We start from the raw sequence: 16578 nt of genomic DNA, 5'->3' as shown, positions 1-16578 counted from the left end.
TTCTGAGGCTTGGCAAATGGCCTCTATGCTGTATGACTTCATGGAAAGGATCCGTCAGTCACACAGGAGGAGGCGGCACTGGGCAGGGACTACAAGTAGCTCTTCAGCCTCATTTGCATATCAAGTAAAATGCTGATTATTCAGTAATAGAGCAACAGACTGGCCATGTAAAGGTATTGCTGGACTTGTCTCTGAAAGAGCTACATGTGCATATAAATAGTGTTGGGGATGAAATCTTGCTGAGAGATTCCCTTTAAACTAGCATATACTGATAGGGACGAAAAAGTCCAAAATCCCCTTGAATTATTTCCTTTTAAATACCAAATACTTGCATGATGTTTCCATAATTAGTTCTATGATAAAGAATTATATCAAGGTTGATTAAAGTTGCACCCTACTCTATGGAGTTATTGTCCCTTCTTAGCGGGGTCTTGACCACTGATATATGAGGAGTTGTTTGGTTGGATCCATACAATTTACAACACAGATCTCTATCTGTCCCTGGTTTTATAGAGAAAGTAAAAGAAAATTGTCCTTTCATCTAATTGCACAGTGACGCTGGGGGTAGGTTCCTAAGAGGGGATGAGGGGGCTGTCATCAGGGTTCTGTTAATGGGATGTTAACCTTTGCTTTGAGAGTAACATGATCTGTCATCAGATTTCTGACACCTTCTTGGTTGTCTGACACCTTCATCAAACTGCAACTACACATCATAAACTTTTCTTACATTTTATGTCTCAGTTTCAATATTAGTCTTAAGGAATTAAAAGTGGGAACATTAAACCGCGTGATACATTGCTCATTGTTTCTGTATACTCATTACTGTATTTTAATTGACTCTTATTTTGTAGTCGTCATTGCTCATTACTAAATTCCACAGTAGGAAAGCAAATGATAATACTTCTCCTATCATAAAGGTAAATCACAGTATCTGATATCTAATGGCTACGACTGGGGTGATGGCGCAAATTCCAATATGATTGCATACAAATAGTATCTACTTTAGCCAGAGTCATAGCTATACTTTCCTTCGCCTTGGCAATGATTCATTTTGCCTCCACTAAATGTTAAAATGTGTCTCCACTTGTAGAGGCAGAGCTAAAGCTATTTAGATTTGTATCTGTCTCCTGAATGCTTACAAAGGACTGTGAAATTTATAATCACTTGTATGACTCAGCCTTGCAAGCATATACATCGGATGAGTGCTATCGGATGTTTTAGAAGATAACACTCGGACCAATGCTATACTATGGGGCAGTGCTGATCAGCGTTTTTTTCTCATACCAATTCAGCATGAGAAAAAAATCGTAGCATGCTGCGATTTGCAGCGCAGATCGGATGGCACGCACCCTTTCCGGTCTGTGGGCGAGTGGAAATCATCAAACGACACTCATCTGTGTCATTACCATTACCATTGGACGATTCTTTCTGAGGAGAGAATCTAAGGTTATGTTACTGCAGCTTTAAAATTATCCCATCATCTGGATCTCAAGAACAACTAAAGGTACCTTCACACTAAACGATATCGCTAGCGATCCGTGACGTTGCAGCGTCCTGGATAGCGATATCGTTGTGTTTGACACACAGCAGCGATCAGGATCCTGCTGTGATATCGCTGGTCGTTGGTTAAAGTTCAGAACTTTATTTTGTCGTCAGATCGCCGTGTATCGTTGTGTTTGACAGCAAAAGCAACGATACCAGCGATGTTTTACAATGGTAACCAGGGTAAATATCGGGTTACTAAGCGCAGGGCCGCGCTTAGTAACCCGATGTTTACCCTGGTTACCAGTGTAAAATGTAAAAAAACAAACAGTACATACTCACCCTCTGATGTCTGTCACACGTCCCTCGCCGTCCGCTTCCTGCACTGACTGAGCGCCAGCCGTAAAGTGAAAGCACAGCACAGCGGTGACATCACCGCTCTGCTGTTAGGGCCGGCACTCACAGTCAGTGCAGGAAGCGGACGCCGGGGGACGCGAAGGTGAGTATGTACTGTTTGTTTTTTACATTTTACACTGGTAACCAGGGTAAACATTGGGTTACTAAGCGTGGCCCTGCGCTTAGCAACCCGATGTTTACCCTGGTTACCCGGGGACCTCGGCATCGTTGGTCGCTGGAGAGCGGTCTGTGTGACAGCTCTCCAGCGACCAAACAGCGATGCTGCAGTGATCGGCATCGTTGTCTGTATCGCTGCAGCGTCGCTTCGTGTGAAGGTACCTTAAGGGCACCTCACTGCTTGAGACGCACTACTGCAGACAAATGTCACAAATATTTACATAAAGATACATATATGCAGTGTATATATACATATACCGCATATATATATATATATACACACACACACCATTTATCTACACATTTTATATATATATATATATATATATATATATATATATATATGTTGTGAAATTGGATTTTGGGCTCCCCCGGTGGCCACTGGTGGAATTGAACTGGTGTGCATCATCCTCTCTGTTCACCTGTTTCCATCAGGATGTGGGAGTCGCTATTTAGCCTTGCTCCTCTGTCACTTCCATGCCGGTCAACATTGTAATCAGAAGCCTTTCTGTGCATGTTCCTGCTGCTAGACAACTCCCAGCTAAGTTGGACTTAGTCCTTGTTTGTTTTTGCATTTTGTTCCAGTTCACAGCTGTAGTTTCGTTTCTGTGTCTGGAAAGCTCTTGTGATCTGAAATTGCCACTCTGATGTTATGAGTTAATACTAGAGTCTTAAAGTAATTTCAGGATGGTATTTTGATAGGGTTTTCAGCTGACCATGAAAGTGCCCTTTCTGTCTTCCTGCTATCTAGTAAGCGGACCTCAATTTTGCTAAACCTATTTTCATACTATGTTTGTCATTTCATCTAAAATCACCGCCAATATTTGTGGGGGCCTCTGTCTGCCTTTCGGGGAAATTTCTCTAGAGGTGAGCCAGGACTATATTTTCCTCTGCCAGGATTAGTTAGTCCTCCGGCCGGCGCTGGGCGTCTAGGGATAAAACGCAGGCTACGCTACCCGGCTACTGTTAGTTGTGCGGCAGGTTTAGTTCATGGTCAGTTTAGTTTCCATCCTTCCAAGAGCTAGTTCTTATGTTTGCTGGGCTATGTTCTTTTGCCATTGAGAACCATAACATATATATATATATATATATATATATATATATATATATATATATATATAATACACATATACCTACATACACTTCAAACATACACATAATGTGAGGTTGGTGTGCTTGGCACTACTTGGCTAAATACATTAGGTATCCTGGTAATTTCTTTATATTTTAGGAGAGAGGTTATTACTCATGACATTTTCCAGGTGTCTTTACTTTTAGCTGCAGTTATGTTCTCCCATATTAACACCTATACGTTGTTTGAAATGTTATTTTTCAATAAAATTATTTCTTTTTATTTCTTGGCTTACATATTTTTATTATCGGTGTTGTTCTTAATGATGCATAAGCCTTATTACAAAGATTTTGGCTGTAGGGGTTTAATGATTATATATATATATATGTGTGTGTGTGTATTGTAGTGCACCGGTAGAAGTGAAGAGGCAGTGACCCACAAAGTTCAAACATAAATGGTCTCTTTAATGCGTTATCATCTCACAGAAAAGGTTCCAAGCATATAACTTAAATGCACATAACTTCAGTGTTCACTGAACACTGTTCAGTTTACACCAGTTCATAACAGCATTCTTTATATTGCAGTCACTACACATGCTAGTCCTCTGACTATTTCCATGGGTGTCCTGCACCACTGTATCACAGTCTCTACTCACAGCCGTACACAGACCTTGACATCCTCCTGTCTGCAGCTGTGACACACGCTGGTCCTTCCTTCGGTCACAGGACAGTCTACCTCTGGTTCACCTCTGGGCACAAGACCTGTCCACATCCGTGATCAGTCATCATGGACAGCAGCACCACTGTGTATGCTGTGGGTTGTCAGGCCTCACTCTGGCCCTGACACACCTGAGACTCCTCAGACTCACTTCTAAAACCTCTCTATACTACAGGGCTTTTAACAATTGTAATCACAGCCACACCTGCGACTGTAAAGCCCCCTCATGGCCTCACTACGCCTCTGTGCATATCCTGGGGAGAACAAACAGCGCCCCCTAGCTGTAACAGGGGTCACTGTCTCACAGTATATATTTATACAGTGTATTACACATATACACTCACCGGCCACTTTATTAGGTACACCATGCTAGTAACGGGTTGGACCCCCTTTTGCCTTCAGAACTGCCTCAATTCTTCGTGGCATAGATTCAACAAGGTGCTAGAAGCATTCCTCAGAGATTTTGGTCCATATTGACATGATGGCATCACACAGTTGCCGCAGATTTCTCGGCTGCACATCCCAAAGATGCTCCATACAAGGCAGGATGGATCCATGCTTTCATGTTGTTTACGCCAAATTCTGACCCTACCATCCGAATGTCGCAGCAGAAATCGAGACTCATCAGACCAAGCAACGTTTTTCCAATCTTCTACTGTCCAATTTCGATGAGCTTGTACAAATTGTAGCCTCCATTTCCTGTTCTTAGCTAAAAGGAGTGGTACCCGGTGTGGTCTTCTGCTGCTGTAGCCCATCTGCCTCAAAGTTCGACGCACTGTGCGTTCAGAGATGCTCTTAGGCCTACCTTGGTTGTAACGGGTGGCGATTTGAGTCACTGTTGCCTTTCTATCAGCTCGAACCAGTCTGCCCATTCTCCTCTGACCTCTGGCATCAACAAGGCATTTCCGCCCACAGAACTGCCGCTCACTGGATTTTTTTTCTTTTTCGGACCATTCTCTGTAAACCCTAGAGATGGTTGTGCGTGAAAATCCCAGTAGATCAGCAGTTTCTGAAATACTCAGACCAGCCCTTCTGGCACCAACAACCATGCCACGTTCAAAGGCACTCAAATCACCTTTCTTCCCCATACTGATGCTCGGTTTGAACTGCAGGAGATTGTCTTGACCATGTCTACATGCCTAAATGCACTGAGTTGCCGCCATGTGATTGGCTGATTAGAAATTAAGTGTTAACAAGAAGTTGGACAGGTGTACCTAATAAAGTGGCCGGTGAGTGTACACACACACTTCTAACATATACTTAATGTGTTAATGCTAAGAAATGAAAAGTAACCCAGAGATGGAGAACACACTTCTTCTAGAGCTTAGTTCCCACCCCCCGTCCCTCTCCTGTCAATCCCAAGAGAGATGAAAGTTACAACAGCTGGCAACAACTCTAGCGGTTTCAAATGGGTTGTCCACTATTAGGACAATCCCTTCTCACACCCCACGCTTGGTCCCGATAGAAAATAAAAAAGCTTATACTCACCTCCTGTGCTGGCACCGTTCCTGCATTGTTGGCATTCCTGGTCCCGGGTCTCGTGCGGCTGTATGACGTGGAGCCCGGCGCCCAATCATTGCTGGAGTTATTGTCTCCGCCTTTTGACAAATTGAACATGAAGAAACATGAAGAGGAAGTCCAGGCTGCAGCTGGTCTCTGACTTCCTCTTCATGTTCAGTTCGACATAAGGCGGGTACAGTGACACTGTCCACCATGTTACAGGCAAAAGAGGTAGGAGGAATACTGGTTCTACTGGGATCTACAATCTCTCTCTATAATGTATTTTTCATGCTGTTAAAAGCACCTGAAAATCGGTGTGGGATCTAATAGGGTTTTTTTCTTCTACAGAGAGCTGCTACAATATTGGATATTGAAAGATTCCTTCCAAGATTCATTAGAAAAAAACTGAGATGTGGTCGCCTCCTGACCGTAGGGAATACACGTTATGGAAAACCAGATGAAAGATGGTGTTTTAGGTAGGAATGGTTAAATCTACTGTTCTGCACTGCGGAGCTACAGAAGGCAATAGCAGGTCGGTCTTATACATGCACAGTTCCATCTCTAATCATGTCTTGAGCATTGCGGACCCAAGAGCAGAGTCTGGTTATCTAAATATGTACAGCAATAAACATAGAATTAGCAGTGCCACGTGTGGCAAAAAGAGGGTGAGGCTGACTATGCATGACCTAATTCTGTGATCTGTCCGGAGCCGTTCCCTTTTACATAAGCAAGTGTTCTAGAAAAATACTCATTTTGTTTTTGACTCTGCTGTAGTTTTATACTGTAAGTGGTTCTGTCAGGTGAACATCTGTGTGTATTTGCTATGTGAGATCTTTAAAATATCTTCAGAACACAGAGGGGACTGATGGTTTTTCATTCATTTGTGCTTATCATAGATGTTTCCTCCAAAAAATATGTTTCACCTATTCGTCAAGAAGTGAGACATTTTTGAATCCTGGAGGCTTCACCACTGGGACCCCAACTAATCATTAGAATAGGGGCATGGAGCTCTTCTTCCCTTGGTCTCATAAACAATGGAGTGGCAACAGTCAAGTTGCTCCATTCAATCTCCGACTACTGTGAGGAAGATCAGGACCAACAGTAGATCCACAGTGATCAGATATTTATCTGTGCAGTGGAGAGGTGATACATTTCATTTGTGGGAAAACTCTTTTTTTCCTGAATGTAACAAAGAACCAGGAATGGAGATTGAAACACATGGGCCCTGATGCATTATCTTAACAAGACCCCAATGCTATCAAGGACCAGACATTAATGCTAAGTCTGTAATCATTTACAGCAGAGTCTCTACATAGATAGATACAGTAGACAGACAGATAATAGTGTAGTTCTCCAGAAGCAAAAAGTCAAATAACTTGTTTTTCTGCCTTGAAGGGTGGAGGAAATGCAGTGGGGATCATTTGGGAAGAATCAGTTCTGCATTAATGAGGAACCAGGTGATAAAGAAAAAGCAAAAGAAAAACTTTACAAACCACCAAAAGGTAAGAGCAATAAAAAAAATATATCCATATGGTAATAATACCTAGATACAGTTAGGTCCATATATATTTGGACAGAGACAACATTTTTCTCATTTTGGTTATAGACATTACCACAATGAATTTTAAACAAAACAATTCAGATGCAGTTGAAGTTCAGACTTTCAGCTTTCATTTGAGGGTATCCACATTAAAATTGGATGAAGGGTTTAGGAGTTTCAGCTCCTTAACATGTGCCACCCTGTTTTTAAAGGGACCAAAAGTAATTGGACAGATTCAATAATTTTAAATAAAATGTTCATTTCTAGTACTTGGTTGAAAACCCTTTGTTGGCAATGGCTGCCTGAAGTCTTGAACTCATGGACATCACCAGACACTGTGTTTCCTCCTTTTTGATGCTCTGCCAGGCCTTCACTGTGATGGTTTTCAGTTGCTGTTTGTTTGTGGGCCTTTCTGTCTGAAGTTTAGTCTTTAACAAGTGAAATGCTGCTCAATCGGGTTGAGATCAGGTGACTGACTTGGCCATTCCAGAATATTCCACTTCTTTGCTTTAATTAACTCCTGGGTTGCTTTGGCTTCATGTTTTGGGTCATTGTCCATCTGTAGTATGAAACGACGACCAATCAGTTTTGCTGCATTTGGCTGGATCTGAGCACACAGTATGGCTCTGAATACTTCAGAATTCATTCGGCTGCTTCTGTCCTGTGTCACATCATCAATAAACACTAGTGACCCAGTGCCACTGGCAGCCATGCATGCCCAAGCCATCACACTGCCTCCGCCGTGTTTTACAGATGATGTGGTATGCTTTGGATCATGAGCTGTACCAAGCCTTCGCCATACTTTTCTCTTTCCATCATTCTGGTAGAGGTTGATCTTGGTTTCATCTGTCCAAAGAATGTTCTTCCTGAACTGTGCTGGCTTTTTTAGATGTTTTTTAGCAAAGTCCAGTCTAGCCTTTTTATTCTTGATGCTTATGAGTGACTTGCACCGTGCAGTGAACCCTCTGTAGTTACTTTCATGCAGTCTTCTCTTTATGGTAGATTTGGATATTGATACGCCGACCTCCTGGAGAGTGTTGGTCACTTGGTTGGCTGTTGTGAAGGGGTTTCTCTTCACCATGGAGATTATTCTGCGATCACCCACCACTGTTGTCTTCCGTGGGCGCCCAGGTCTTTATTTATTGATAAATTCACCAGTGCTTTCTTTCTTTCTCAGGATGTACCAAACTGTACATTTTGCCACTCCTAATATTGTAGCAATTTCTCGGATGGGTTTTTTCTCTGTTTTCGCAGCTTAAGAATGGCTTGTTTCATCTTCATGGAGAGCACTTTTGACCGCATGTTTACTTCATAGGAAAACCTTCCAAATGCAAGCACCACACCTCAAATCAACTCCAGGCCTTTTATCTGCTTAGTTGAGAATGACATAATGAAGGGATTGCCCACACCTGTCCATGAAATAGCCTTGGAGTCAATTGTCCAATTACTTTTGGTCCCTTTAAAAAACAGGGTGGCACATGTTAAGGAGCTGAAACTCCTAAACTCTTCATCCAATTTTAATATGGATACCCTCAAATGAAAGCTAAAAGTCTGAACTTCAACTGCATCTGAATTGTTTTGTTTAAAATTAAATTGTGGTAATGTCTATAACCAAAATGAGAAAAATGTTGTCTCTGTCCAAATATATATGGACCTAACTGTATATCTAGCAGGAATCATATAAATGCACTGTGTAAACATTTTTTTTTATTCTCTGGCTAATTTGATAATTTATTTATTGAAAATGAAGAGATCAATTATTTATGCATCTCAAAAATGAAGTACAAAAGTTGGTCTTATTGTTACGTCAATTCTTAACGACATAAAGGGAGTCTGTGGCACCCAAACCACGAATTTAGCTACTTAAAAATCTATATAGTGGTTTTAGCCCCTGTACAAATCATACCAGTACCATACCTTTTAGTGTGTAGTGTGTAGTTGCAGAAAAATTCACGTTTAATTAGTATGCACAAGAGGGCACTTTGGTGCACCCTTGGAGTGGCCAAAGGCTCACAGCCAGCACTCCTGTTAATAATATGGGGGATGTAATTTCACGCCAATCAACTGTATCATATCCGATCTGAGGTTATGCCCCCCTTCCATGTGAAGCTGGAACACGACATCTTGCTTAGAAGGTGGTCCAGATTCAACAGCTCAAAGTGGAAAAGATCACACCTCCAGCAGCCTAGCTGGTTCCAAGACCTTCCTGGCAGGATAGGAGCCATAACTTCATAAGGAGTTATGGAGTTATCGTACATCCTAGCTATATACTAGTTACAGTTTCGACATCTTGGGAAAGGGCCGAATGCCTGCTGGGGTCTTCATCCATTCTAGCATCACAGGGTGGGGAGATATGTAAAACATCTAGTAGAAGTCAGGTATCAAAGCTTTGTTTAGTGTCCAAGGATAACGGGCCTGTCTGCATCTGATGGCACCAAAACCAATGCCTTATGACCTTCTGTTGAGAAGTTATGATCCATGATAGGTTTTGGAGTTTCAGATGCCAGATCCCAGGGGAGGGAAGCGAGGGCCATCCTTGGGGTGGGAAGGGGAGTGACCAACCAAGAGGGTTGAGTGTTCATGCGAGGCTGCAGCAATTGTTCACTGAGGGAGGTCATACCATGTTTCGTGTTGACAGAAGCCGGAAACAATTGGCAACCCCACAACTTCCATGTTATTGCTGTTACGGCACACGGATTAGACCCACTGGATCATGGAGCCGACTGACCCTGAGCGAGCTGGCCAGGTGGAACCGACCCCTATACAGGGACCGCTAGGGGCAGGCCTAGGGGGGAAGGTATATCGCAATTGCCAGTACCAGGGAGACAGGTCAAAGGAATGCACAAGGAATGCATGGTAACAGGGACAGAGCAGAGTATGCACAGGGAACACTCAGTAACAGGGGCAAAGCCGAGTATGCACAAGGAACGCAGAGTAACAGGGACAGAGCAGAGTATGCACAGGGAACGCTCAGTAACAGGGACAGAACAGAGTATCACCTAAGTGGAACCACAAGAGGGTACTGAGGTAAGCACCATAATAATCAGGCATTTCCTCTAGAAGAAAGCAGTCTGATATACCTGGGGGCCAGTGCCCAAGCATGGCAGTGCTTCCGGATCAGTACAGCCCGGCAGCATTAAGAAGCCTAGAATGCGCGTGACTGCGACCTAAGCGGTCTAGCGCTCATGCGTGAAGAGCGGGATCCCCAGCGCGGCTGGGGACCCCGAAGTGCAGGAGAGACACAGTGAGGGACCCGGGACGTGGAGGAAGTAAGGTGAGTATTGCGCCCGGGACTACTAACAATTGCCAGGAACAAGGCCGAACATCAAGCCAGTAACTGACTTTTGTGACATCTGCTTATACTTATTGTAACACCACCTGTATTTGCATATCTGACCATTGTATACTGTATGTATATCCATACTGTTTATAGTGTTTTGCCTATCATGTCCTTAAGGTGATTAAATATCCAATTAACCTTGGGCTGCTCTTTTATATCGATTTACAAATTCACACGTCCGTGTTTTCTGTTTAACGTCACAAGCTACCGAGGCTGGTTTCTGGCCTGATATAATCCTGGTAATGGATCGAGTTTATAGCTAACGAGGAACTGGTGGCAGTCCTGCCAGGGCTGGCAAGGATCTGTTTCACTGGTGCTAGTAAAAGAGGTTTCTCAGCTTGTCAGGTTTGTGAGCGAGTGTTGTGCCATGCCAGCGGATGCGTGGGCCACCCTCTCTCACTCCATGTGTCTCCACGTGCTCGTGTGTACATGGGGGGTGTAAAATTGTACCAAGCTAACCTTACGTATCCCCAGAGGGGAGCGGACTGTCACATTGGTGAAAGTGGGAGACCGTACAGCGTGACCCCTCAATGTATTAGTGATGTCAGGTGGAGCAGCAAGGAGTGGTTTTCCACATATAGGTGTCAGTGGTGGGATATGTGTGATCTTTCCGATGTCATCCTTCACAGCTTCCTAAACTCAAATTCCTGTTCGTGTTTGCTCACGGGGCTATGACAAGCCTCACCGTGCCTTGTCACTACTTTTGTCATCAGTACCACGATCCAACCACCGACTGGCAGTATAAATGAGCAATGAGTGTTTTCAGAGAGGATCTGAAGATGAGAGAGAGTCTACTCCCACGTAGAGTGCGCACTCGCTCTGACACTATGAGTGAGCCGCTGGACTCCTGCAGTGTCAGTGTGAGAAAGCAAGAGCTGTCAATGAAGCTCATGGACAGTACAGGATATTTTCTGCAACTACACGACTACGATGTACACTCACCGGCCACTTTATTAGGTACACCATGCTAGTAACGGGTTGGACCCCCTTTTGCCTTCAGAACTGCCTCAATTCTTCGTGGCATAGATTCAACAAGGTGCTGGAAGCATTCCTCAGAGATTTTGGTCCATATTGACATGATGGCATCACACAGTTGCCACAGATTTGTCGGCTGCACATCCCAAAGATGCTCCATACAAGGCAGGATGGATCCATGCTTTCATGTTGTTTACGCCAAATTCTGACCCTACCATCCGAATGTCGCAGCAGAAATCGAGACTCATCAGACCAAGCAACGTTTTTCCAATCTTCTACTGTCCAATTTCGATGAGCTTGTACAAATTGTAGCCTCAGTTTCCTGTTCTTAGCTGAAAGGAGTGGTACCCGGTGTGGTCTTCTGCTGCTGTAGCCCATCTGCCTCAAAGTTCGACGCACTGTGCGTTCAGAGATGCTCTTAGGCCTACCTTGGTTGTAACGGGTGGCGATTTGAGTCACTGTTGCCTTTCTATCAGCTCGAACCAGTCTGCCCATTCTCCTCTGACCTCTGGCATCAACAAGGCATTTCCGCCCACAGAACTGCCGCTCACTGGATTTTTTTTCTTTTTCGGACCATTCTCTGTAAACCCTAGAGATGGTTGTGCGTGAAAATCCCAGTAAATCAGCAGTTTCTGAAATACTCAGACCAGCCCTTCTGGCACCAACAACCATGCCACGTTCAAAGGCACTCAAATCACCTTTCTTCCCCATACTGATGCTCGGTTTGAACTGCAGGGGATTGTCTTGACCATGTCTACATGCCTAAATGCACTGAGTTGCCGCCATGTGATTGGCTGATTAGAAATTAAGTGTTAACAAGAAGTTGGACAGGTGTACCTAATAAAGTGGCCGGTGAGTGTATGTTACTGGTATGAGTTTTATAAGACAGACTCCCTTTAGTGGTATGTAAACATATCCATTCATTCTTAGGAATGTGTAGACCTAGTACTTATGCATTCTTATTTTAATGAAAGAACATACAATTATTTAATATCACATATGAAAAATAATTGATTTATTATAGACTATATGGATTATGTTAGTGACACAAATTTCTTTTACAGGCTGGAGCAATTTGATTTCCAGAGTTCAAGACAGGGCACGTGAAGAGGAGCAAGTGCCGTTAAATTCCGTGTCTACAAGTCCATCAGACGGGGAAAAAGTTTAAGATCGTTCTATAATAATGGTTCATAATGCCTGCAGATACATCTCACTGACTTTGGTAATATTCCAGAAAGTGTCTCTCACTGCTGAGATACTGATGCACTTCAAATATTGGTTTTGCTACAGCAATATTACAAATATCTGTTCCAGGCCGTATTCACTATATCTATACTTACATTATGTTCAATAAATTGTGCCAGATTTTTTTAGTTCATATCCCCCCAGCTCCATCACCAAACGTTGATGTAATTTCTTCCATCTGCTACATCATCCGTGAAAATTATTCTTAGTTACTGCAATATCTTATATAAACATTGAATTTTCTCTCTGTTTTTATGCTGGGTGATAAATAAAGCTCCACATTACACATATGACACAGATACAATAAACTTACAATAGTTTGGATCATTCCGGGTTCTGCACAAAAGTATGGAAGGAGTAAATATAGATGACAAGTAATACAAACATTATTCTAGTCTGTATGCAGCTGTAATAACTGCCTATTATTATTATTATTCTCATTTCCTAATCTTCCTCCATTTATACCAATGAGTCAAATGCCCCGATTACAAAGTCAGAATAAATTTACAGTTAAAGAAAACTTGCCTGAAGATTTTTCGCCCCTAATGGTGTAACACTGCTGGGGAATAGCTTACTAAAGATGCTCTTGTCAAAAGTATAATTTGCAGGAGTATAAATAAGTTATAATACAACTAACGCTATATGCAAATTACCCGTTGGGGCATACGTCCGAATACCCCTGCAAGACGGGATTTAGACAAATGCACCGATGAGGCCCCTAGACTATAATGGTGCCAGCAGTGCGAACGTGCACTCTGCCGTGCATGAGGTATATTGTCCTCCTCCTAGGCCCCTTCCAGTAATAATGTCCTTCATTTTTACACAATACATTTTAAAACAAATAAACAATTCTTCTTGCCTTCCTCCCCTCCCATGACATCATCCTCTATAGCCAGCACAGAAACCAGCATCTGACTCCAGTGTGCCGGCAGCGCATTATGTCACTGCCATGTGCCGCCTGTCAAGCCTCTGATTGGCCGGCAGCGTGTACTGCAGCACAGGGAACCAGCGAGCGAATCTCTCCACTGTAATACATTTCCCCTGACTGTTGCTGAATCATGGTAAAATCGGAGATGTACCACATCTTGTGAAAACTTCAGTGCTTCTCTATGACAGTGAAAGTGATAGGCAACTTAAAACAATCGCAAGAATTCTGATGAAATTATTGCAACTATTGGACAAAGAAACATTCAGTTTGAGCACAAGTCATGGGAATGCTTCAATGTTATTACGACTTGCAGCGGCCTGAAGGTCAAGCCTAGCAGCAATAGTTTTGAAACTGGAGTTGTATGGTGATGGCTCATGGACAGGTTTTTAGTAATGGCAGTCTCACAGATGTGGCCCATCGGTAAGGCACTGGGAAACTCAGCGCATGCGGCACTGCAATTACAAACCATGGGGTGTTTCAGCACTACTAATCCCTGCTTGGTGCTTACCTTTACCTTGCTCTTCCTTCTTTACCTCCTGATGTGTCATCCACCATGTAAGAATGCAACCTGGCCGTAGTGGGCAATCGCAGCCAACTGGGGGCAATTTGTAGCCTACTGTGGTCATGTTACTAGAAGTAGCTAATCTCATCTTTTGCTGACTTGGGGTCTGTATAACTCCGAGAACCATTTTTGTATTGTTTACTTGTTTTTATACATTTTTTTTTCATTTATTGTTCAAAATGAATATGTAAAATTTAGAATTTCCTCTATAATTATGAATTTTTAGCTGAATGTGCACTGATGCCGAAATGAGAGGCGTAGTAATGTGAAAAGATAGTGCACTGTTAAAACAGATGACTTTCATTTACATTAGTATTAACGCATACGTATCATGGTGAATATAAATCATTTGTAAATGTGCTGGATCGCTATAATTGTCCGTGATGTATGAACAATTCTCTGCTTTAAATCTGCTTTTCTATATCAGCAAAATATAATCATTGCACGTTGTCAGTAGATTGCAAATGCAGATGGTTTATCCATTTATTAGCTGCACGGAAGCAAAAAAATAGCGTTGGCTTTTGTAATATTTGTACTTTTTATGGAATTGTGCATTTATATCAGTTTTACATGTACTGTATATTAATAATAAATATAATTTACATATCAGTGTGAAGTTACTGTACTGTAGTAATTAGAGACTATATGCAGGCCGAATACAGAATTGGAAGATTATGTTGCGTTTCCTATGACAATCTCTTACATTGGGTTACAATGGTATCTTCTATAGAATTTTCCATTATAAAGAGAAGCCAGTTCTTGTTGTGCAGTGGACACCAGCATGCTCGGACCTGAATGACTTTGAAAGGGGTTCACCAGATTCTGTTTCTTTTTATTACATTTTGTCAAAATGATTTACACATATGGGAAAAATGTAATACAAATAATGAACGTAGTCATAGAAATACATAGTAAATATATGACAAGATACGGTAATCATTTTTCGGTCCAGGAGTTCAGACTGGTTGTAGAGGAAGTTCAGGTTGTCTATAAGTGGAGAGCACGAGGCTGAAGAAATGTATTATTCATTAACTAAGATAAGGGTATTCCAACACTGACCATGTTTCAATATTTTGTAATATTAAAGGTTCAAACAGGTAAAAAGGGGGAAAATGGTAATTGGGAAGAGATGGAGAAGAAGATGAGTAACAATGGGGGGTAGGAGGAAAGTTAACAAGGATTGTGATCTCACTGCAAGTCAGGTCCAAGTTGCATAAAAACAATGTTTGGTGTGAAGACTAACACAAGTTTCTATAAGAAAAATAGCTTCATTATTCCAGAAAGGAGACAAACACTCTATTACTATGTACACACAGTGATTTTCAAGGAGTTTTTGGAGCGGAAACTGAAGAGAAAGTCTCCAAATCTCAAAACTTCTCAAAAACTTGGAGGTTCCTCTAAATTTTTGTTCTGAAAACTCAGCAATAACACTCTATGTGCAGTCTTTATTTGAAAATTGGGTTATATTAGATTAGATGGAGTTTTTAAAAGTAGACCATGACTCTATTCACATCTGCAACATGGTTATCAATTTTAATAGCCGCAATGGCGTTGTGTTAGATACATCCTATAATTAACCCAAATGGAACCTATGGACCTGATTTATCATCTGCATCTTTCCTGCTTTGCACCATCCCTAATATGCTTGATTAACACATATTCAGTGGTGCTATGTCAAAATAATCAGCAGAACTGAACAGATGTCAATCAAGCCTATTGGGTCGATGATAAGTGCTGAATAATCTATTCATTGTCACAATCATCCCACCCTCGGTGAGCTTGAAGCCATAACTACATCAAGATTTAAAAGATGATTTTCTCATTGATAATAAGTAATGTCCATTTCTGGAGAGGAAATAATGCTTGAACTTATCTTCAACTACAATATCCACCAATGTTATTAGTTTTATGACCCTAAAGCTTCTGACAGGTTTCCTTTAACACAGCAATGTGCTATAAGAACATCATACCTGTAATTAAACGTGGTGGGAGAAATGTGACAGTGTGGAAAAGCCTTGCTGCCTGACCTTTTTTGTAGAATCTTGTGGTGAAAGGGTTAATGGTAACATGCTCTGTTGTATACGGTAGTAAAAGGTTTAATGTTAATGGAAGGTAAGGGGTGGTCAAGAGGATGATGATAATGTCCAATCCTCCTCTCCCATTAGATATGTCGGGAAGCCACCATGCACTTTAGATGGTCAGCAGATCCTACTGAAATTGAGGGGTTCAGCTGTTTTTAATGTGTACGGTGCCCTTATAGATCTGAAAAAGTGAGCATATGTCTGACCCTGTGTGTCTAGACAGGTGAATAAATGCCTGTCCTTGTGTGTCTGGATGTGTAAGTGTCCATCAGAATATCTGTGTCCATGTAAGGAAGGGGATTACTTTCTGCCTCCCACAATACCCGGAGTGTTTGTATGCTTTGTGGGAGCTTGTTGCTTACCCCTTTCTGGGCCACAAGTATTAGGATGAAATGGAGATCTTATGTTCATGTGATGAATCAGCATGTAAAGTTACTACAAAAAGTTAAATGGAATAGAAATGACACACTCATCAATAAATAAAATAACAAATATAAATGATTATGAAAAAATATGTAAATAATTAAAAATACAATGTAAATCATGAAATAATACAAATCAGG

At 41.9% G+C, this 16578-nt stretch overlaps 1 protein-coding gene across 3 annotated transcripts in view; it reads left to right on the top strand.

Annotated features, from left to right (window-relative positions):
- Positions 1 to 14543, top strand: part of LOC143815218 (transient receptor potential cation channel subfamily V member 1-like) — a 183235-nt gene extending 168692 nt beyond the window's left edge. For all 3 annotated transcript variants that reach the window (XM_077294233.1, XM_077294232.1, XM_077294234.1), the window contains 3 exons: positions 5693 to 5820; positions 6740 to 6846; positions 12264 to 14543. In XM_077294233.1, the coding sequence (XP_077150348.1) occupies positions 5693 to 5820; positions 6740 to 6846; positions 12264 to 12367 (339 nt within the window). In that variant the 3' untranslated portion in view covers positions 12368 to 14543. The remainder of the gene's footprint in view (positions 1 to 5692; positions 5821 to 6739; positions 6847 to 12263) is intronic.
- Positions 14544 to 16578: the final 2035 nt, after the last annotated feature.

This window comes from Ranitomeya variabilis, chromosome 3 (genome assembly GCF_051348905.1).
Source record: "Ranitomeya variabilis isolate aRanVar5 chromosome 3, aRanVar5.hap1, whole genome shotgun sequence".
NCBI classification, from domain to species: Eukaryota; Metazoa; Chordata; class Amphibia; order Anura; family Dendrobatidae; genus Ranitomeya; species Ranitomeya variabilis.
Note: the sequence above shows the minus strand (reverse complement) of the source record. Positions and strands in the feature narration are given on the sequence as shown.